Genomic DNA, 22,151 nt, shown 5'->3' with positions numbered 1-22,151 from the left:
AGAAACTATGGTGTTACACCTGGAATAAGGGGCCAGGAGGGCTGCTGGCATGTCTGGGGCAACCCGTAGTCAGCAAAGCTTTGCATCAGCACATGAGACAATTTTTACAACCAGGTTCGGTGTTTAAATGTGTAAACTCTCAAAGGGACCTGAAAGAGGACATTTCCTAGGTTAAGAATTTGACACTCAGTCTGTTTTAAGGACTACGATGGGTAATGTGACCTTCCACCTTAGAGACAGTATTACTAATTAATGAAGGGTATTAGTTTAGTTTTAGTTTTATAACCCTGATAAACTTAAAGAAATGTCTTGTTGGTCATCAAAAGTGAGTCATCAAAAAAATATGATGTGTTTTTCTGCCTGTTGCTTTCTCTGCTTGGAGAGCCTGCCTGGAACAGGATGAACTGGAAGAGTGAAGACACAGGGCCAGGCAGACAGACAGACCTGTGTTCATATTTCATCTCTTAGTTACTGGCCAGATGATAGTGAGCATGAAACCTACCCTCTCCGTTTCCTCAAATGTTAGGTGGAATCAGTGATAACGATACTGTGGGGATGTGGGGGCCATGGAGCATCATATGCAAAGTATCTAGCACATAGTAGGTGCTCCAAAATGTTGCTTTTCTTCCTCTTTCTCTATGTCTGCCTGGTACATCACTCATCCTTAAGGTTGACGCAACAATTTTCTTACCTTCCAGCTCTCAAGACCCTTCTCTTATCATGAAAATCGAAAAGTTGGACTAGGATTGGGATATTATTTCCAGGTGGTCTAGAGCACAGACAACCATGCTCCCTCTAAAAGACACAATAAATTGTCTTCAAACAGCCAAGACTCCATCAGAAGCTAGAGTAGCTACCACTTGGCTCTTCGAAGTACTGCTCCCTTGAGTCAGTTAAGGAAGATAATGTTTTCTTTTGTACAATCCAATCATTAGTTCTGTAAAGTCAACGGACTAATAAAAAAGTTTCTGCCTTGATCATTGACCTCCCAACCTAATAATATCTTCACTGATTAATCTTCCCAGTTGATTTGCCCTTTGGTCTAATTTTCCACCTGCTGTTGGCCTGACTGAGAAATCAGCTATCTCTATGTAACCTGCCCAGGGAGCATTCACACTCACTCAGGTTGGCTGTCCTTTAACAGATTTTCCTCCTCCATCTCAGAATTTCAGAGTGACCCTCACAGCCCTGCATAAGTTTCTGTCATACTTCTATGAAGATGGACAGCTAAATTAATATTTCGGATCTACTTTGCTGCCAGAATTCAATGCTCTTTCACAATTTTTGCCCAATTCGCCTAATCATTATTGTTCAAATGTTTTTAGCTTTGTTTAAAATGTTAACTGGTTTAGTAACTCACTTCAGAGCTAAACTTTGGAGTGTCACTTTAGCAACATTTCACTATGCTTTTCCACTACGTAGAGCACATAGTATTTTATGCTTAATTGTTGACCTAATTGCATACATCTTTTGCAACTATGCTCCAAGATTTTTCCTGTATTTTCTGCTTGGTAAGGTTTTTACTAATAATCATCCTATCCTGAATCATCTCACAAACTCTTTGGTCTTACCAATCATTCCTTCTAACCTCTGCACCAAGCATAGCTTACTCAAATAATATTGAATAAGATGCCATGGTTCTATAAAGTCTTTGATATTCACATCTGAATTTAACCATCTGTAGATTTTCATAAAATAAATGTCTCACTTCTACAACTGAGAGTGTTTATAAGTTGTTTATGTTAAACAGTTCCCTATCATGTCTTTTACATTAAATAATGTAACCCTTTCAAATCAATTTTCTGTTGTGTCTATGATGTTATCATTTGATGGTAGGTCAGAATTAGCAAACTTTTTCTGTAAAAGGTCAGATAGTCAATATTTTAAGCTTTGCAGGCCATACAATCTCTGTTGCAACTACTCAGCTCGGCCATTGTAGCAGTCACAGACAATTTATAAGTGTATGAGCATGGCTATGAACCAATGTAACTGTAACTACAGATATTGAAATTTGAATTTCATGTCATTTTCACATGTCATAAAGTACTATTCTTCTTTTCATTTCTTTCAACCATTAAAAAATGTAAAAACCATTCTTAGCTGTGGGCTGTACAAAACCAGGCAAAGAGCCAGATTTGCTCTGTGGCTGTAGTTTTCTGACTATAGTATAGTTTATGGCCAGAAGCAGATCCAGGTTTTGTGGGGAAAGAACGCTTTACAGTTTGTTGTTTTTGTGTGTGTGTGTGTGGGGGGGGAGGGATGGCTTCTTTGAAAAAAAAAAAGAATACAAAATTACAAATACAAAATGACATAGAGAGCTTTGGGAGGGACCCAGGCAGATGAGAGGCCCTTGCAAATAGAGCTCTTTGGTCTTCTGGTCAATCTGCTTCTGGTGATACTTGGAAAATTCTGCTGTAGAGGTTCCCAGACCTGGCTGGCTATTGGAGACACCAAGAGAGCTTTTCTAATGATAGGTTCCAGGATCCCAACATATTGCCTGAATTGAGCTCTGAGGTTAGAGCCTAGGGATTAGCTGTCTCGTAAAGCTTCCTAGATAATTCTACTATGCAGTCAGGTTTGGAAAGCACCGTCTTACTAACCATTTTATAATAGTTAATGAGTCCATTAGAACTGGTGCCACAAAAACATGTATCACTTTAACTGTGTAGCCTGCCCAGAAATCAGTTTTAACTATTGTTATTGACCCATAGCCTAAATGTTTAGTCTTATAAAGAAAGCCTTACATTGTCTCGACAGAGCATATATACAGACATACTCTTGTGCTAGGTCATCTGATTCTCTTGTTAATGAAGGTTAACCCACCCATAGTTAACTGGTTCTTCACCATGTGGACTCAGTTTAATACTTTTATATATTAATTTTTATTTTAAAAACTATTTCTTAAATCTTACACTTTTGAGTTGGCATACTTTTCAGATAATCTGTTGAAGAACATCTGATACTTATGTCATCACAGTTGGGTAAGTCTATAAACCTACTTGTAAAGGTAGTAGCTGAGTCATTGTCATTGACTCATTAATCGCCAGATTTATAGAAGCATGTTTTCATAACCCTGTGAATATTGTGCATCCTTTAAATTCTTCAAATATAATATTATTACTTCCACGATGTTGATCGATCTTCTTAGTCAAACTTTGGTAGTTAATCTGTAGAGTAGGTAGATCCACCACACCAGTCATTTATTCATTTGCTAATTCATATATTCAACAAGTATTAAATGAATGCCGACAATATGCTGGGTAATGTGTTGGGTGCTGAGGATCCAATTCTTCAGTCTTAGAGTTTAAATTCGAATGGGAAGAGAGATAAACAATAAACAAGGTAATTTCACATGGGGATAGATGATGTGTAGGAAATAAAACAGGGTGAAACCATGGTGAATGAGTGTGTTTCTGGGGAAGGGAGGCAGGAGTGGTTACCTTGATAGTCAGAGGTGGTGGTGACATTTGAGCTGAGACTCAAATGGTGAAAAGGAGTCTGAGCCCATTCTGTCCAGCACATGGGAGATTGAGGTCTTGAAATGTAGCTAGTGTCATATGTTAAAATGATAATATATTGGATATAGTGGGCTAAATGAAATAATATCACTAAAATTAATTTCATATGATACATTTTAATGTGGCTAATGGAAAATTACATATGTGGTTTGCATTGTATTTCTATTTGACAGCACTGGTGTAGAAAGAAAGTTAATTCAATTCCCATTGTTTTTCCAGAGTGCATACATGTCCCCAGATCCTCATGGATCCTCCTTCTTAAGAGTTTGAGCTAATGTGACATCGCTAAAATGTATGGAACGGTGCCAGGCACTGAGGGAAATTACTTTACATTCACTCACTGAACCCTCACACTATGAAGTAGGAAATATTTCCAACTCCATTTTACAGGTGAAGAAATGGAAGTCCAAAGGGGCCAAGTAACTTCCTAAGATGACAAGACTACGAAACAAGGGAGCAGGAAGTCAAACCCAGTCCAGGTCTGGTGATGCAACATGAAAGGGGGCAAGTAGAAGGAAGAGGCAGGGGTTTACACCGATGGGGTCGGGGCCACTCTGCGCTCTCTCCTGCCTCGGCCAGGGACCTAGGGTCCCCGTCCCCTCGGCTCCACCACCCCGCCAGGCCGGCCTGCCTGCCTCTTCTGCAGGCCAAGGCCAAGTCGCTGACCTCCCGAGACCCAGGCCGACCTGCCGCCCACGCCCTGACGGGATCCTCCCGACCCACGTCAAACGGCTCCGCAGCGCCGCAGCCACGTCGGCCCACCTGCCGCTCAGCCCCTGCCCCTTGCGACCTCTTCCACTCCCACGCCCGGAAAACTCCCGGCGTCCACGTGGCTGCTCACGAAGTACTCCCGACCACGCGTGGGTCCTGCCCGAATTCCTGCAGGAAACAAACGAGAGCCGTATTCCTCCTCCTTCTCCCCCGCCCCACTTCCGCTCTAACAGGACTCCGAAAGGGGCCTTTCTGGGGACCTTTACCGCTTGGCGGTCATCTCACCACTTCGTTGGGAGCAGGGTGTTTGAGTTTGGGGGCGCGGTGTGTGCGTCCACCGCTCTTTAGGTACTACTCTCTGGAGGGGCAGGATTCCTCACTCCCACACCCCCAAATTGGGGTCCAGGTTTTTGTTCCCTGTTGTAAAGAACTTAAGGCCGCCGTGCAATCATCCAGCTCCGTGGCCGCAGGGTGGACAGTGGGGACAAAGCGCCAAACATAAAAACCAAGCTGGTTGCTAAGATGCCCCAACACCTGGGCAGCTCATTCCAGACGCAGCCTCCCGTTTTTCAGAAGCACCCTTGTTTCCTCTTTGGGATTTCCTAGGTGGGGTTGTTCATAGTCACCAGCACTTGTGGGGGAAGGGGGGGCAAATGACACAGTGGCTTGACAGATACCTTGTCAGGACTATTTATGGGACTAGACAGCAAGGGTGGGGAGAAAAATATTTATTTTTGAAGGTACCCTGGTATTCATATGACGAGTCCCGTATGTTCTGCTCAGAAAGAAAAGAAGAACCTCATCTTCACCAGACTTGAGTCTGACTCTCTGACTCAGGACAGCTGTGACTCATCCTTCCAGTTCAGCTCCCTCTGCCACACCAGCAAATGATGGCCCTGGGGCTAAAACCATTCTGTGAAGCAGTAAGGTGGGGAGACAGGCAGACTTGCCACCTGGTGCTAAGAAACGCCCCAAACCTTTCCTTTTTAACTCGTCTCTTTAAATTCTCTTTGGCCAGATTCACCTGTATAATAAAATTGAAGGGAGGCGCCATGATTTATACCACTTGCCCTGCTTCCCCTTATGTGTTTCTGTGATAGATCAGCTCCTGTAAATTAACAAACTTGACATTTGGCAAGATATAGGTAACACCAGAGATCAAAATTAGAGGCTTCTGGCAGGATTTCACATCTGCCATCTTTTATATTTGACCCTTTCTCTAGTAGCTAAAGGAGACAAAAAGAAAACACCAAACACACACAAAAAAGAATACCAAAATAACAACAGGAAAGGAAGACACACATCTTTTTCTTGCCTTAGATCATTATCTTACAGTTGGTGTATAATAAGTGTTTATCTGTAGAAATGTTTATTTCCTTAAACTAATTTCTTTCTGTACTTTATGACATTTATGTGTAACTAAAATAAGAACACGAGAGAGCTCTAAATTGATATTTATAGATTACCATTAAAACAGATTTATAGTGGCTAAGGATGAACTAATACAGTGAACCATTGAATTAAATGCTGAAGAAAAAAAAAAAAAAAAGAAAGAAACCCCACTCAAGTTATCTTGAATTAATAATGTAGCTCTTAGAGAATTATATTTTGTACTGATGATTGTTCACATGCCTTCTCCCTAAATCTCAGTTTTTCACATATATTTTTACAGTTATTTAGGTTCAAGGTAGGAGGGATGTAAGTTATGTGAGCAGACAGGATATGGGAACTCTTTTATTAATAGTGTGATTTTAGGAAGTACCTATAAATTGCAAAGGTAATCAGACTTTTAAAACATTTCCACCTTCTTTTAGGAATTCTTTCGGCTCTTGAGAAAAAAAAAATTGGAGGTTGGAAATTGACAGTGATCTTCTGAGACAGACATCAGAAGTCATGTCATATCTATATGTAGAATTTTCTTTCCTTTCAAGTTCCAAATTTTGAGTGAGTGTTCTGTCAGTCAATATGCACTGTTCCTCTCTTTTTTCCTCTGGTATTCCTATTATGCATATGCTACACCTTTTGTAGTTTTCCCACAGTTCTTGGATATTGTTTCATTTATTTCCCCCAGCCTCTCTCTCTCTCTCTTTCTCTCTCGTTCTTATTGACATATCCTCAAGCTCACTGATTCTTTCCTCAGCTGTCTAGTCTAATGAACCCATCAAAGGCATTTTTTATTTCTGTTATGTTTTTTATTTCTAGCATTCATTTTGATTCTTTCTTAGAATTTCCACCTCTTTGCTTACAATTAACCATCTGTTCTTTCAGGTTGTGTATTTTTTCCATTAGAGCCCTTAGCATAGTTGTTTTAAATTCCCAGTCTGATAATTCCAACATCCATGCCTTATCTGAGTCTGGTTCTGATGCTTGCTTTGTATTTTCAAACTATGTTTTTTGCCTTTTAGTAGCCTTGTAATTTTTATTGAAAGCCAGGCATGACGTACCAGGCAAAAGGAACCCAGTACTGTTTCCTGCAGAGGTTTCTGTTCATAGGTTCCTAATGTGGTAAATTGTAATTCTCTGTTCCCTGTTTGTTGCTCCAATTTTGAGGATAGTTGTTTGCCCTGTGACCTCACTTCTCTGCTGGATCTAAGAAGAGTTGTGGATTTTTCAGTTTATTCAGCTTTTTAATTGTTAGCATGTAGTGACAACTTCAAAGCTCCTTCCATGCCAGACCAGAAACTGGAAGTCCCCAGTCTATATTCTTTAGTAGCAAGAAATGGAAAACTTCTGGCTAATTTAAGGGGAGTGGGGAATAATAAGAAAAAAATAACTTATTAAAGGCTATGGGTGGCTCACAGAATTTCATGAAGACATATGCAGGCAAGTCATGGAAAGTTCAGAATCCAGATGTCGTGCAGGAGACCCTGCTCGCTGCGCCATTTGTCATGCGAGGTGGCCTGCGGGGTCTCTGCTCCCGCTCCCCACATTAGAATGCAGGATATGGCTAGGCCAAAAAGGAACACCCACGGAGCCATAGATAGGGGAATCATACCACTATAGTCTCGCTGGTGGCACTATAGTCTCACTGGAGGCTGGATCCACATGATCTGCAACCTGCTGTCCTCTTCTTTGCCTGCCAACCCATCGACTGACCAACCAATGCAGCCATGGCAGTTACATCAGTGGCTAATTGGCTAACTGGTTACAGCTGATGGTCAATTAGCCACAGCTGACAGCCATCTACTACCTGAGCCAGCCCCGTTCCATGTGAGGCCGAGAGCCTGGAAACTGCTCTCTGGGGCTCTGTCCCCACACCAGAGAAGCTCAGCAATTGCAGGCCTACCACGGGTCACATGTCTACCCACAGGCGGGAGGAGCAGTCTCACCGGGTTCAGTGGAGGAGCCCATCCTACAGGACATTGAGAGTCCTCCTGGAAGAAGCAGGGGCTGCATCACAGGAATCAGCACCTTTGTCCAGGGAAAGTGGAAACCAAGCCGCTGAAGTGCTGCCTCACTTCTGATGCTTCCCCTGAGATGGACCACAATTGATATTTTAGGTTGAACAGTAATGGAATTTCTATCCAATGTCATAATTCTGTATACTCTACATTTAATGGATTTTTGCTTATTAGAAGCCAGATCTCTATATGAAAATTATATAAAATATGATGATACATGGGAATGCCACTTATTGATTCACTTGATATATATTCCAAGTATTCATGTTCTATCTGCCTTCATCTATTTTAAGTCGACGTTAAGGAAAAAGAACGTCTAAGTAATTCTCTTCCTAATGTTCGTTTTTCACTTTGAAATAGATCCAAACTCTGAAGAAGCTGCCTGATCCAAAACCTTCCAAGGAAAACTGATGGTAAAAAATCAGAAGCCTGGCAAACTACTTGCCAATAATTGGTTTGGGGAATAAAGAGCTATGGCTTCCCATTTCCAGCACTCCTAACCACCGTCTTTTTCTGTTATATCAATTGGGGTTCAGTTGCAGACAACAGAATCCACTCAAGCTAGTTGGGGCTGAAGGGGATTTATCAGCAAGCATTGGTTGGCTTCCAAATCCACTGGAAGGATTGGAAGAGTATAGTAGGTTCAAGGCTGAGCTTCCGGGAAAAGAATTACAATGTCTCTGCTATGAGTCAGGGAGCTGATAGGAAGTGGCAGAATCAAGGTGCTAAGTTCTTAAAGTGTAGTAATGTGGATGGCCTGTCCTCACACTTTGAGAAAACTGACTTCAGGCATGAATAGGGGAAGAGGAGTCAGCAGAGGAAATTGTAAGAAAGTAGGCTGAGAGGTAGGAGGAAAATATGGGGGTCACATGGGCCAAGGGAAGAGTCTCATGAGAAGACAATGGAAAAAGGATCTAAGAATTGCCCATCAGTCAAAAACGAGGTGTGGGAAATCTTGTAAGAACCATTCTAGTGAGATTAATCAAACCATAATGCAGTGGATAAAAGAGTGATTGGGAGGTATGAAAACAAAGCCAGTGTACACCACTCTTGCAAAATGCCCAGCTGTGATAGAGAAGAAAGAGGGAGATGGTTGTTAGAACGTGACATAGTGGGGAGAGAGTGACTTTCTCCCAGGAAGAAGTGGCTGCTGTGTATCGATGACGCAGTGTGCTATTAGCAGCGGTATGCTATTCTGAGTGGGAGTTTGGCTCTCGGCGACCCAGGTCTTCTCTGCCACTGTACAGTGAGTTGGGGGTGGCTGAATGTCTCATTTAGCCACATCCTGACCTGAATGAGAGGACTTCACATCACATGGAGACCCTGGGTGCTGGGAGCTGGCTGCAGTTCTATGTTAGCATTTGCAGTGGACTTTGGAAAGGGCACCAAAAACACTTGTTACAAAAGTAATAGTTGTATAATATTAAGGAAAACATACAGAGGGTGCCAAAAAGATGTATACACATTTTAAGAAAGGAAAAACTGTATTAAAGTTATAATAATATATACCGATAACAAAAGATGAATACAAGTCCTATGTATACATTTTTTTGGCACCCCAGTATATAGAAATGCGGGTGTAGGCTAGCCAGCCAGGTGCTGGGCTGTGGTTTCTATTGTTTTGGGCTGCTGGCATTTAATTCCTCCCTCCTTCTGTAACCAGGTGCTCCAGGGCTTGGACGGGGCCCCGATATTGGTAAGACACTTGGTTTGGACAAGTGCTTACATAGCAGCCATGGACCCAAACCTTCAGTGTCCCATTGTCCTTGTCCTCACACTTCCGAGGATTTGGGATTACAGAGGTATGCCTGTGTACCACACAGCCAAGAGGGTGGATGATGAGTAGACAGCTGTTTTTGTTCTTTTCCCCCTTCTTCCGCTCCCCCCCAACTCCGGTTCAGGCCGTTGTTTCTCAGTCTAGTTGTGTAGGACACAGCTCCCTGGCCCATGCTGGTATTATGAGCCTTGCGCTCCCCTGGCTGAGGCAGTCGGTCACTGGTCGTTGGTTGGCCACTCACAGCAGCTCACGGCAGCCCTTGCCGGCTGCTGGCCACTTGTGATGGCTGCCGGCCACTCATGCTGGCTACTGGCATGAATGGCTACCAGCACGGCAGCCCACAGTAGCCCACGCCGATCTCCGGCTGCTCACAGCAGCCCAGCTCGAGAGAGAGAGGGCGCAGTTCACTGGCCCATGTGGGAATCAAACCGGCGAGCTCGGCGTTAGGAGCATAGCTCTCCAACCACCTGAGCCACCGGGCCTGCCCCACAGCTGTTATTTTTATCTGCCCATCCTTCCTTTCTTTGGGGAACTAACCTCTCCCCTCCACCTCGTTCTGGAAAGGGCTGCAAATCACAGGTGCTCCCACCCTGAGGCCAGAAGAATCCATGTGACCTGAACTAGGCCAATCAGATACTCTCCCAGGAATGTGAATTGGGGACAGACATAACAGGGCCAGGAAACAGCTGAAGTTGCTCACTCTTGTAGAAGAGCCGCATACTTGAAGCCTTCCCGGCTGGAATCTCTAGCACTGCCCTGCTCCTGTTCTTCCTGAGGCTCAGGGGTCAGCTGTGTGCACTCTGTGACTACTCCCCAGTATTCTTCCTACAGAACTCTTCGTGCTTAACCAAGAGATTTTCTGTTCCCAACAACCAAAAAAACCCTGCCTGAAACAAGAGTCAATCTGATGCAAAGATTTAGCAATCATCACAGAGCTTAAGAACTGAAGTTAGATCTCCCTTGCTGGGGTTGTTTGGGACACAGGTACTGCAAATTCACACACATCACTAGCATTCTGGGACAGGCTGCACTACACCGAAGTCCACAGGCCACATGTGCCCTTGAAAAAGAGAGAGGCATAGGGAAAAACCTGGATTTATAAGTATTTTCTTAAAGATACGATTTCAAAGTAACTCATGAATTTTCTATTTCATTTAACTAAAAAATATAAAGTAATATACTAAGGGTGCTTCTTCAGGACAGACTTACACTCTTCTGCCTGCTTATTTTTATAAAAAGGATAATGTTTTTTCTTATGTTTATTAGGGTTATGCATACTTAATATTAATTTAGGAATAATTTATTTGGTGAAGGATATCTTCTAAATATACACAGAGGCATACAAATACAGTCCTAAACACTATGCTTACAAATAATTTATTATTTCATACATTTGTTTTTCAGCAAAAAGAATGCATAGTTATACAGAATTTTATATTCAAGGCCATAGGGAACAAATGTCTCAGAAAGCCAAAATCATAGCAAACTACACAACAGAAATGAGTCACAATTTTGTTCAGCTACATGCACACAACTGAACAAAGTGGTATCTATTTCTATGGGCTATTTTGCTTAATTTACCAAGTAATGTGGAATTATGAGTAAACACTGCTTCCTGGCAGGATGTGCTAATGCTTTAAAACCACATTGTAAGTCCCTGTATGGAAACAGGGACTTCCCCATCCTGAGAAACCCCCCCTGGCTGGCTAAGTAAAGTTGTTTAGGACGTAGGTGATGGTTGGAGTTAGGGTGGCCTCACAAGAATTAACTTAGCGAGTAGTGGGAAAATATGATTGTTTCTTCCTTCATGCTTGCATTATCCTTTACTCTCTTTTCCCTCCATTATCACCATTAAATGAACTAAAAAAAAAAAATACTGACACAAGAGGTCTCTCTTTGGTCACTCACTGTTAAATATGCCCTCTGCCTCTGACCCAAGGGGAAAAAAATGAGTATGGCCCTTCAACTAACGCCCTTTACTGCAGAGGGGGACCTGCTGGTTGTACATTCTGGTCAATGTGAGTACAGTAATTGGTTTTAAAACCTTAGTTTAGAAATGGATGACCCTCATAAGGCAGATGGTTTGAGAAGGCCTAAATAGATGTAAAATCCTTTTAGAAACCTTTTGTCTTCAAGGCTGAGTTTGTGGGAAGTGAAGCCTTCAAGGGCAGTGGCAATGGTCTGGGAGAAGGATGACATGAAGAGTTTATGCAGTACCAGAGCGGCCACAGAGCCCTCCCCAGCCCTGAAACAACCCTTTCCTGGTCTGTGCAGCCATGTATGGGACTTTATTCTTCATTCCACTCCAAAGAAACAAGGAGCAGAGTGTCCAGGGCTGTGTATTTTTGTGGCTATATTATTCCTGGTGGTTATACCCTCCTCAAAGGGAACTGGACCTCATCCTCTTATTGCCTTGATATTCAGTTGCTGAGTTAGAATAACTATGCTCAGAGCCTCCATAACAGAAAGCCAGCCTCATGGACAAGTAGACCTTCTGTGCTGAGCCTTGCTGGGAGAGTTATACACCTATAACATGTCTGAGTTTTCTAACTAGAATTTTAAAAAGACTTTTAAATGTAGCCTTGTTACACACCTATAACATATCTGACAGTTTTCTTTAAAAAATCTTTTAAATCTTTAACAAAAAATCTTTCTTTAAACTACACATTATTAACATTTGTAAAGAACTGCTAGGTAGGTCTTTATCATTTGGGTAAGAGCTCAAGGTAATGAAACTTCCAGGACAAAGATGAGGCCTTCCAAAAAGCACTGCTTCTCAGCTATGTGCTAAGACCTGTTTTTACAAACAAATTGCTATTATAAACTTTTAAAATATAAAATTTTTTGCATCCAGCATATTAAAAACAGATTATGCTTCCTAACTAGAGATGGGACTAAAACAGGAGTGAAATGAATGTGTCCTCATACTTCGTTCGTCTAGAAACAGTCTTTTCTCAGTGTTGTTATGAGCCGTGAGCAGGGCCGTCTCTACAGCGTGGTTCAAGATTCAAGAACCCACTGAAGACCCCCCCCCCCCCATTCTGCTTGAGGGCTGACTGCAGGTTTTAGGTGGAGCTGTAAGGCATGAGAAAGGTGGCCTGCGACTTTTACGCATTTGAGAATGATTTAGCACATAAGAAGTTTTCCTTAAGAAAAGTCATGTTTGGAATGGCTTCCAGAGATTGTTCAAGACCAAAAGTATTAACGTTCCTGCAATACATTTAAGAGCACAGTACACTGGGGGAGTATTTTCAAAAGTTCAAAGAAAAGGCTGTTTTTCCATTGACTTAAATAGTAAATAAGTATTTTGTTGCGTATAGGTATGTGTTCAGTTTTCAAAAGTCACATCTTGCCAAAATGAACAGCCAAATGAGCATTCTTGGCCCCTGATAAATAAATAAACAATCTAATTCTGCAACTTGCTCCCAGACACTTAAGAAGCTATTCTAAAATGAAAAAGCCTACAAACTGGTTAGAAATCTGCAAACCAGAAATGCAATACCGTTGTCTTTTTTTTTTAACTACAAAAGTTTGTATTCGGTTTTTGGAATGGTGACTAAGAACTGACACCCATTTTCACATTTAATAATTATTGACAACGTTTAAGAAATAAAATCTTCAATAGGAAGGTGTATGGCCTCTCACAAAGGAATACAGCAGTTCTTAGTATCAACCAATGAATATCTTTTTCAGTTTGTCTGGGCTTGTTTGCTTTTTGTCAGGAAATATGTGACAGAGAATACTGCCAATCTTTCAAAAAATGATTCAATAGGTGACTTACAACTGGCTGCTGATATCCCCTAATGCCTATTTTACCTTATGCCCTTATTTGATGGAAACAAACTAAGGGCAGTAAGCCAGGGGTAAGTTTACCACTGGGCATTAGTGCTCAGATCAAAAGCTCTAGGACAGGGGTGTCCAAACTGCGGCCCATGGGCCAACTGTGGCCCGCAATCCATTTTTAATTGGCCCGCAGCAAATTCCAAAAATATATTTAGTTTACTTAAATAAACCAGGTGAGGCAATACGTACTTCACCTCGAGTGAGTGGCCTGGCTATTTGTGTATTTTACTGCATATGGCCCTTGGTGAAAAACGCTGAAAAATGTTTGGACACCCCTGCTCTAGGATGTATTAGGCTGCAGAAGAGACCCGCACCTGCCTACTTGAGCACTAACACCATGGGAGTTTGCGTGCTTTTCTAGGGACAGAACTCAGGCGAAATTGTACAGAGTTGAATTTGCTGTTCCATTCAGGATGATTGAATCTAATCCTTCTTGTTCTCCCCTATTCATACCTTCTTCCTATCTTTTTTACATCTGATATTTTTCTTTATAATTTCCTCCAGATTTTTTTTCTAAGACCTATTTCATAGGTTACAACTCAAAGACCTTAAAAGTGGAAAAAGGCGAAAGAACATTAATCTTTGGAGATGTGACCATTTAAGCTTGCGTTTTTTTTTATTATGCAAGCTTAACTATGCTATCTATGAAATTCAGACACTTCATGACATCACAGGGTAGGCACTTTGGATGAACTTACTTCATAATGATATGAATACTATAAACCTTCCAAAAGTGATTGTTATTAGTGTCTTTGTTAATTAGTAGTGATAACATTTTCAGCTCTTTCTATGTACACATGCCTGCTATCCCTTCACCCGGATTACACATTAAAATTTTCTAGTTATTTTTAACCATAAAATTCACAAAGACCTAGGGGCAGGCAGGGAATAAAAAAATGAAAGAAATTGATTGTAGGTAAGTAGCACGTTCATTGGAGTAAGATTCTATATGAATTGATCTTATGCCAATAGAATGGAGAAAAGAAGCAATGTCAGTGGTTTGGGATATTCTGCTTATGGCTGAGATCAGAGTTTGGTCCAAGGCCCGATGGCCTTTCTGCTGCTCCTACCCGGTCCACCAGCAGACAAAAAGGTAACCTTTGTAATAATGTGGACAGATTCTTACCCAATCTCTAACATGCAATAGGTGCTCAATGATCACTAAAGGGATTACATGAACAAACAAATGAAAGTCAACTCAAAGGACACTGACAGAGTACAATCAGCTGTGGCAGACAGACTTCAACACACGAAGAACAATCCAAGATGATAAAAATTATTGAAGTAGCTGATAACATTTTGTAAAAGATTTTATCATCTAAATTCAAAGATAGCCAGTCAATTAAAAGGATATATATATATATATATTAGCCATGCAAACTAGTAAACACTCACAGTTGAGCACACAACCGTCCCCACATTCTAATGCCAGTTTGAAAACTTAATTCTGTTGCCTTGGACCAACGGTATAACCTTAAAATGGAGATAACTCCTGCTGTAACTGTCTTCCGCTATCGCTTTGTGCAGGCTAACTAAAGTTGTGAAGAAATTTGAAGATAAAAATCCCTGTTATTATTGCTGTTAAGTTTTCAGATACAGCACCAAATCAGAAAAAAATTATAAAAATCACGTCCCTCCCCAAATTTTGCATTGTTAGAAGTGAGTCCCCTGAAGCAGCATGACTAATGAGGCTAACTGGTTTTGACTGCAAGCGCTTACAGGCAGGATTTATGAATGGATACGTGTGAAAGCCACTCTGGCCAGCTCTGAAGCCCCATACTTTCTTCCTGGGCTATTTATAGAAAGCGTATAGCCAGTGGAAAAGATCACATTTATTTTTACAAGCCAGTCATGACATGACCAAAGAATTCATTTCCTCTCTCTGGGAAGGTCATCTTCTGCAGCTGAAGGAGGCCAGGGAAGAAAGGAATCCCCTTGGTTCAACTAAACCAGCATGCGTCCACCGCAGAGACCAACCCACAGGTGACAGGCCTCCAAGTCCAACACCCTCACTTCCCAGGCATGACGCTACGATGCTGCTCCTTGAGATGTCATCTCGATTATGACCAGCAGGTAAAAATAAAATGCATTACATAATATGCTGCAAAATTCCACGGCCAACTAGATTGTACAGAAATAATGGAGTGCACTCTTATTTATTATTTGTCCTACATTTTAAACAGCTGAACACAATAAAGTAAAACTTAATTTTAAAAGATGTGGCAAAATGGAGAGTGTGAAAAAATATTTTTAAAGCCATTTTATTCTGATGGCCTTATTAACCCTGAAATATGGAATATACCTGGATAGTTCAATGCAAATGTGGAGGCTTAGTAAATATTTGCTGATTCATCATCATTTATCTTGACAGAAATCTGGTATCATTTAGCAAATAACATACATAGTTCCACAAACATCCCTGGTCTTGTGTAGTGTATTTGGTACCTATTTGCAAACATGACGTAAAGCGAAATCACTGTTTTCAACTAGAATATCCTGTTATCAATGTCATATGTGGTATATAAAAACCAAGAAAGGGAAAGTGGAGGAAGGAAAGATAAAGGGGAGGAAAGCGTGTCCTCATTCTCTCAGGGACATAGTGGGTGCTGAAACCTTTGGGGGGGGGAACTGTCATCTCATGGGCTCATGTATCATAATCACTTGAAAATGATATGGGTATAATTTTATACTTAAGTGACCTGCACTTAAGGACAAAGACATAGGGCAGGAAGAGAATTTTGTTTGCAGACTCAGATCTCTAACAAAAATTTTAAATGACAAACACAGGTTTATTTCTTGTTGTCAAACTCATCAATCCTTTTCAGAAGTCTGTCTCTTGAAAGTTCCTTCTGAAAGGGGAGGCCTCGTTTTACAAGGAAGCTACAAAATATTCATCAATCTGCTTTTCTAGCTTCCAAACCAACATTCTTTGGGGCTCTAGAAGAGACCAATAATGACATGCAAATAAGTTTGCATGTGGAAATATCCTGATTTCCACAATTGCCCTTGAATGCATGCACTGAATTAAGTTACAGGTGAGAAATAACATCCGTGGTAGGCACAAATGCTCAGCCCCTGTAACCTAACAGGAATTTCTTTGCACTTTGCAAAAGATGAGACACTGACATCCATCAGTGAACGTGCAAGTGTATTTACAATCCCATTAAGAACCTCTAAATTAAATATAGACACATATAAAGTTGTTTGTGCAAATTCACACACAAGGATCCTGGTTCCTCCAGGGAACTGTGCCCAGCCTTTCTGTTTACAAATATACTATCGAATAAAAGCATCAACAAAAACAGCAATCTTTTTAGGAACATCAGCCTACCAGTGCTGAGGTAAGTGCTCATCTGCCTAAGTACTTTATGTAAATTGTACCATGAAGTTAAGACTTCCAGTCAATGACTTATTTGGCTGTTAACTAGAAAGACTTATCAGGAAGTATGATAAGTATTTAAATAAACTGCCTCAGTGGCTTGTGTTAATCTAGACTTGCCATCTCAAGTACAGGTTAGTGTTTATAAGAAGTGTCTTCAATAGTACCGGCCAATGTGGTTGTCAGAAAGGATCTCAGAGGTGTGTTCACTCATTCTCCATGATTTAGGATGACCGCCATTCATGACCATAGTCTGGATCCAAATGAAACTTCAGTGTTTAACTAGGCAAAGGTAATCACATTGAACTCAAAAATTTCAGTTACAATTCAAGTAATATGCTCCTGACTTTATAATACAACTGCCTCATTTATTCCTGAGTATTAAATTTTTAATCTTAAGCAAGGATAGATAGCATCAATCTAGAACAGTGTCTTCTCACCTTCCCTGAACAGCTGTGTTAGGAACCACAGGCACATTAGTGGGTTGGCCCCTTCTTCTGGCAGAGAAGCCAACGCTCTGTAGGTCCTGGTGAGCTACTTCCGGTGCTACCAAAAACTTGCAACCCACACCATCTTCCTCCCCTCCTGGGTGGAATGCTAAACCTTGATTTGCAGTAAAGTAAGAAAAGCTTACTCCAACTGCTCTCCCCTATGTTTGAGGACCAGTCACTTGGGCATTGCTTCAAAGGCACATTTATTCCAGTGGCAATTTAAATAAATAGAGAAGTAAATAACAAGATTAAAAATAAAACAAACCGAAAAATAGGGTGGGTTTTGTGGAATACATTAAAGTAAATAGGAATCTGGGATCTATACAAACCACCAAGCTCCTCACCAATAGTTTAACTATAGAGTCCCTAAGGTAGAATAATTCACAGTTGTATCATGACACACATAGGCCTTCAGAAAACACTGTTTAAAAAAGTAGTTGAGAACTCTCGAGCTGTTTGCCCTGATGTCCAGTTCAAGTGTATGCAGTGCAGAAGGGCTGCAAAATTCAAAACTACACGACAAAGAAAATTCAGTGCATAGCACAGGCTTCATAAATTATGAAAACTCATTGTATATATTACTATTTAAATAACATCTGAGAAACATTTTGAAATAATTAACTTGTGTTCGCATTCCATGCATTTTCCAGCAGGTTAAGCCCTGGGCTTATGTCTTTGTGCCCGTTTCCTACAAAGCTCCATTCTTTTGACAAATCCAAGCATTCCTCAGACTGAAATGGAAGTACTCAGGGATTTTGTCTACTTACCCTCTTTACTGCATATCTGACCTTGAAAGGCCTAGTTACTACAACTGGCACAGAAGACGATCGGAAAATCGAACTGTTTGGGGTTTTATTTGGGGTTTTTATTCTCTGCCTCTGAAAAATACCTGGACGTCACAGACACCAGCTGAATTTTGTCCAGGGGCAAAACCCAGCGGCCCGCTCCCTCCTGCGTGATCCACCTCCCTCTTCCAAGCCCCAAGTGCACTCAGACCCACTTGTTGCGTTGGACTTCTCCCCTGTGGTTCTGCAGCACCCTCCTTGAGCAAAGGAAATACAACAAAACTTGAAAACAAACCAACAACAGCAACAATAGAAACTCCAAACAAACAGGTGGGCGAACCAGCAGACTCCTTCAAGGCAGGGGCTCACTTTTTACTGTAGAATTCGGAGTTGTTTAGAAACTTACGGATGACCAGTCCCAGACAGACAACCAACAGCAGCATGTAGCCCACGGTGCCCGAGAAGGTGGGAGCGGCAGGCGGCGCCTTGAGGAATTGGCGCAGGCCCTCCTCCACGTAGTACACCTGGTCATAGATGCTGAGGAAAGTGAAGATATGGAACAACTGGTGGCTGTGGCCGATAATGTCGAACAGGCCAGGCTGGATGCGCTCGGGGATCTTGCTCACGTTGAAGAAGGCGGCCACCACCAGCCAGAAGTAGCGCCGGTAGAAGTGCACGAAGAGCGTGGGGTTCTCGCCGCGCAGGTCAAAGAGCCAGCTCTCGAGCATGATGGGACAGGCCATACTAAGCGGCATGACGAAGACAAAGGTGCGCAGCGCGAACGGGTAAGAGCACCAGTCAGTGCGGCTCTTGCAGCAGGCCACGGTGCAGGCCACGGCCAGCACAAAGGCCACGGGCAGCACCAGCGCGCGGTAGGCGGCGATGAGGCGCGTGCAGTCCACGTGCCAGCCCAGGCGCTGCTGCACATAAGGGGTCATCACTCGGGCGTCCAACAAACTCAGGCCCGGCAGCAGGTAGTAGTAGTAGGCCACCGTGCTGCCAAAGCCGTAGTAGCTGATGGACGCGTAATCCAGGTAGAAGAAGGCGGCGCGCAGGCGCAGTGACAGGCAGCTGAACACGTGCGCCGTGCAGCTCATAGCGAAGGTCAGCAGCACGCCCGACGCGTAGCACCACAGCGGCAGCAGCCACGGGTGGTGAAAGGGCACATCGCGGCCGCTCAGGAAGAACAGGCGGCAGAACTTGCTCAGGAACAGCAGCAGCGGGATGAAGTGCGTCCAGAAGTTGAGCGTCTCGTTGGTAGGCTTCAGCACCGAGGCGAGGCATTCCTGCGCGGTGCAGGGCAGCCGCCGGTAGCCCGACAGTATGAAGCACTCCACGAAGTCGTCGGGCACCTCATCCCAGCGCAGCAGCGGCTTGGCGGATGCAGGAGGGTCCCCGGAGGCGGAAGGCTTGGGGCGCGAGGAGGTCTCCAAAGCCGCCTGGGTCGTGGCGGGCAGGCCCTTTGTGCCGGCGCCCCGGGGCTGCAGGCGCCGCGGCATGGTGCTCGGGGCTGGGCTAGGACGCGAACAGGCGACCTCTGGCGCCGGGCCCCGCGCGCTCTGCAGTCCCCGCCGGCCGCCGTCGGAGCCTTTGTGCACGCGCCTGGAGCGTCGCTGCAGGTTCAAGAGAAGACCTGAGCCTCTGAACAGCCGTTCCTATAAATAAATAAATAAAATAAAATAAAAATAACCAATTGGTAAGCAGCGCAGCGACTGGCAGGAGCGCGCGTGGCTCGGTGGCCCCTTCGCCAGGCTCTCTGCTATCGGCTCGCGGCCGCCCGCGCTGCGGTAGCGGCGGCGACGCGGCGGACTGCGGCGCTGGCGGCGCTGCTGCGGTGACTGGGCATTGCGCGGTGCGGGAGCAGCCGCCGCCGCCCCCGGCGCGGGAGGCGGGGACGTGGGAGCCGAGGCGCTGGAGGGAGGGAGGGACGGGCGCACCGAGGGAGGGCGGGGGCCTCCCCGGCTAGTGTTTCGCTGCCGCCTTGGGGGATAGTGTTGTCCCCAGTCTCGAGTTCCGTACCATCCCCCCTCCTCGGGCCGCAGCAGCCCTAGCTGGCCCGTTAATGATTGATGCGGGGGCAAAGGCTGCGCCAGCGACTCAGCTACGTGTGCCGAGGGCGAGGGTTGGCGCTGGGGTTCGAAACCCGACAGCCACGCGGGCGTTCGAGAGGCCGCTGGGAAGCCGCGTTCGCGGGGGACGGAGAGCTGTGGCGGGGGAAGGGCGAGGGAAGGGGAGGGCGCGCCTCTGCGGGGCAGGGCGGAGAGATGCGCCTACAGTAATCTCTGGAGGTGGCGGGTGCAGAAAGGCTCCGGAAATCTGCGGGGTCTTGGGGGTGCGATCTGAGACCGTGTCCGGATCAGGGCCGTGTCTCTGTCAGAAACCTGGGACTGCCCCTCTTTTTTGTGTGTGCACGCGCGAGCGCGCGCGGCTCTCGTTATGGGCACCACATGAAGCATTATCTTTTTTCGTGTAGCGGACTTATTCAGGTGCGTCACTAACCTCCCTTCTCCCTCGCCCTTGACAAGTGCAAACCAACCCTCCCATAACTTGCCTCTGGTCGCGCTCACTAGCCCCCGGGGGCAGCAGCTCCGCCATCCTCGTGTTCTTGCGTTTTTAACGAGGAATCTTGTTTGGAGCCCAAAGTCCGCCGACAACTCAGGACCCGGCGATTCAGAAAGACTCAGACCATCTCCGGAATTGATAAAGAAAGGGTTCCCACGCAGAGCTGTATCCCGGTCGAGGGCCCGATCATAGTAGAGGGCGTTGATGCGGGAGGACTTACGGGAGCAGGTGCATTCTAGCACGAACTGGAAAGAGAACGGAGACAATTCATAGAGACTGGGAGGGGTGGCTTGGAAAAGCTCACGCATAATTAACCAGACTACCTGGCAGGCTTGGGTGGCTGGAGGCCAGAAGAAGGGAAGACTGAAGAATCGAAAAACGGTTGAAAAATATGCCCTTGAACCTTGTAAGAGAGCTAAAAAAACCTGTCTGCTCTAAAATGTTTACCATTTCACTGAAGTTTCTCTTAGTGATGCTTTGAGGGTGTGACTGAGTCCAACTTGTATCATGGATCGACGTTATTTACAGTATAGTGTCATGGCAACAGGCGTTAACTATTAGGGACCAGGCACTGTTCTAAGTGCTTTTCAGTTTTGAAAACTTTCAGTTACTAGTATTTTTCCCATTTTACAGACAAGGAAACGGAAGCGCCACAACCATGAATAACATGCCCAGTTGGTAGAAGGGGTGATGTGAACCTAGGCAAGCTGCTTCTAGATCTCACGTACCTAAACCAGAACATCCAGCAAGAGGCTTTGCTCAAAGAAAACTAGTAAGAAAGGACAGTTTGATTTAGGAAAAGACTTTCATTTTCATTTTACAAATGAAAGTCTACCTTCATCACTCTAGCAAATCTTACAAGTAGGTCAAGAAAGATTTACTGAGTAGTGTCTCAAGGAGGACTTAAGTTGTGGGTAAGAATTATTTATAACTAAGAAATCATTCAGTATTGTAAATGTCTCAAATTACTAAAAGGTAATAATAGAAACAGTCTCTTTAGAAGTTTCAACCTTCACTCTCAAAAAATGTTTTCCACTAGTAACTGGCTTAGCAAACTCTTACACAATTAGGCCAAAGGTATTCTTGTATCTTATGCCTTTCTGAGCTAACACAAATTTCTGATTAATGGATTTTAAATTAATGATATTTTGCTGTAGTTATTAAACTAGTATTTTGTTTTAGTATTTTCTGTTTTTCCCTTGTCTATAGCTTTGTTGTTTTAAAGCAAAATCTAATTTACTTTCACATCTGAACTAAAGACCGGGCTAATTTGTAAAAGGGATTAAGATTCACGCATTTATAAATGAGGCCTAGGAAATGATAAACCTGAATCTAGGGCAGACCAGAAGAAATCTTTTCATATTCTCTGTTACTCCACAACTGGCCTGAGCTGTGACCTGTAAAAGTGTTGATTCTGTAATGATTCCCATATTTACCAACCTCTTAGTTGCAGAATCAGCTCACTTACATAATTAGGGGAAATAGAATAGAAAGTTCACATCAAGTAAAATAATGGAATTGACTGTAAATGAATGTGCAAAAACTCTAGTTATGTAAATAACATCTTTATGACTAAGAGTGGTGAGACTGGCTTATAATAAAATGTGTTCTTTAAAACAGTATTTATAAAATCTGTTGTAACCTTCTTACAGGTCTTTCAGGAAGTCTTTGTGGTTTCTGCTTT

The 22,151-nt window shown here is 43.5% G+C and overlaps 1 protein-coding gene across 3 annotated transcripts; it reads right to left on the bottom strand.

Moving 5' to 3' along the window:
- Positions 1–10,768: 10,768 nt before the first annotated feature.
- On the bottom strand, positions 10,769–20,937 carry PAQR9 (progestin and adipoQ receptor family member 9). 3 transcript variants are annotated; one of them, XM_088794632.1, is made up of 3 exons: positions 20,791–20,937; positions 20,438–20,712; positions 10,769–19,560 (listed from the first exon to the last, which is right to left on the bottom strand). In XM_088794632.1, the coding sequence occupies exons 2-3, from the start codon at positions 20,498–20,500 to the stop codon at positions 18,271–18,273; spliced, it is 1,353 nt and encodes a 450-aa protein (XP_088650758.1). In that variant the 5' UTR covers positions 20,501–20,712; positions 20,791–20,937; the 3' UTR covers positions 10,769–18,270. The 3 variants fall into 3 exon arrangements, with proteins under 3 accessions (XP_088650758.1, XP_074190116.1, XP_088650757.1); XM_074334015.2 differs by having other exon boundaries at positions 20,457–20,712; positions 20,791–20,936; XM_088794631.1 differs by lacking the exon at positions 20,791–20,937 and having other exon boundaries at positions 20,457–20,740.
- Positions 20,938–22,151: the final 1,214 nt, after the last annotated feature.

Source organism: Rhinolophus sinicus, chromosome 17, assembly GCF_057876585.1.
Source record: "Rhinolophus sinicus isolate RSI-liver-muscle chromosome 17, RSI-T2T, whole genome shotgun sequence".
NCBI classification, from domain to species: domain Eukaryota; kingdom Metazoa; phylum Chordata; class Mammalia; order Chiroptera; family Rhinolophidae; genus Rhinolophus; species Rhinolophus sinicus.
The sequence above is the reverse complement of the archived record's forward strand: the minus strand, read 5'-3'. Positions and strand labels throughout refer to the sequence as shown.

Coding starts and splice junctions, on each gene's coding strand:
- PAQR9 (XM_088794632.1), bottom strand. CDS start 20,500: ATGGCGGAGCTGCTGCCCCCGGGGGCTAGTGAGCGCGACCAGAGGCAA. Junction 19,561..20,437: donor GGCAAGTTATGGGAGGGTTG/GTTTGCACTTGT, acceptor ATTTATTTATAG/GAACGGCTGTTCAGAGGCTC.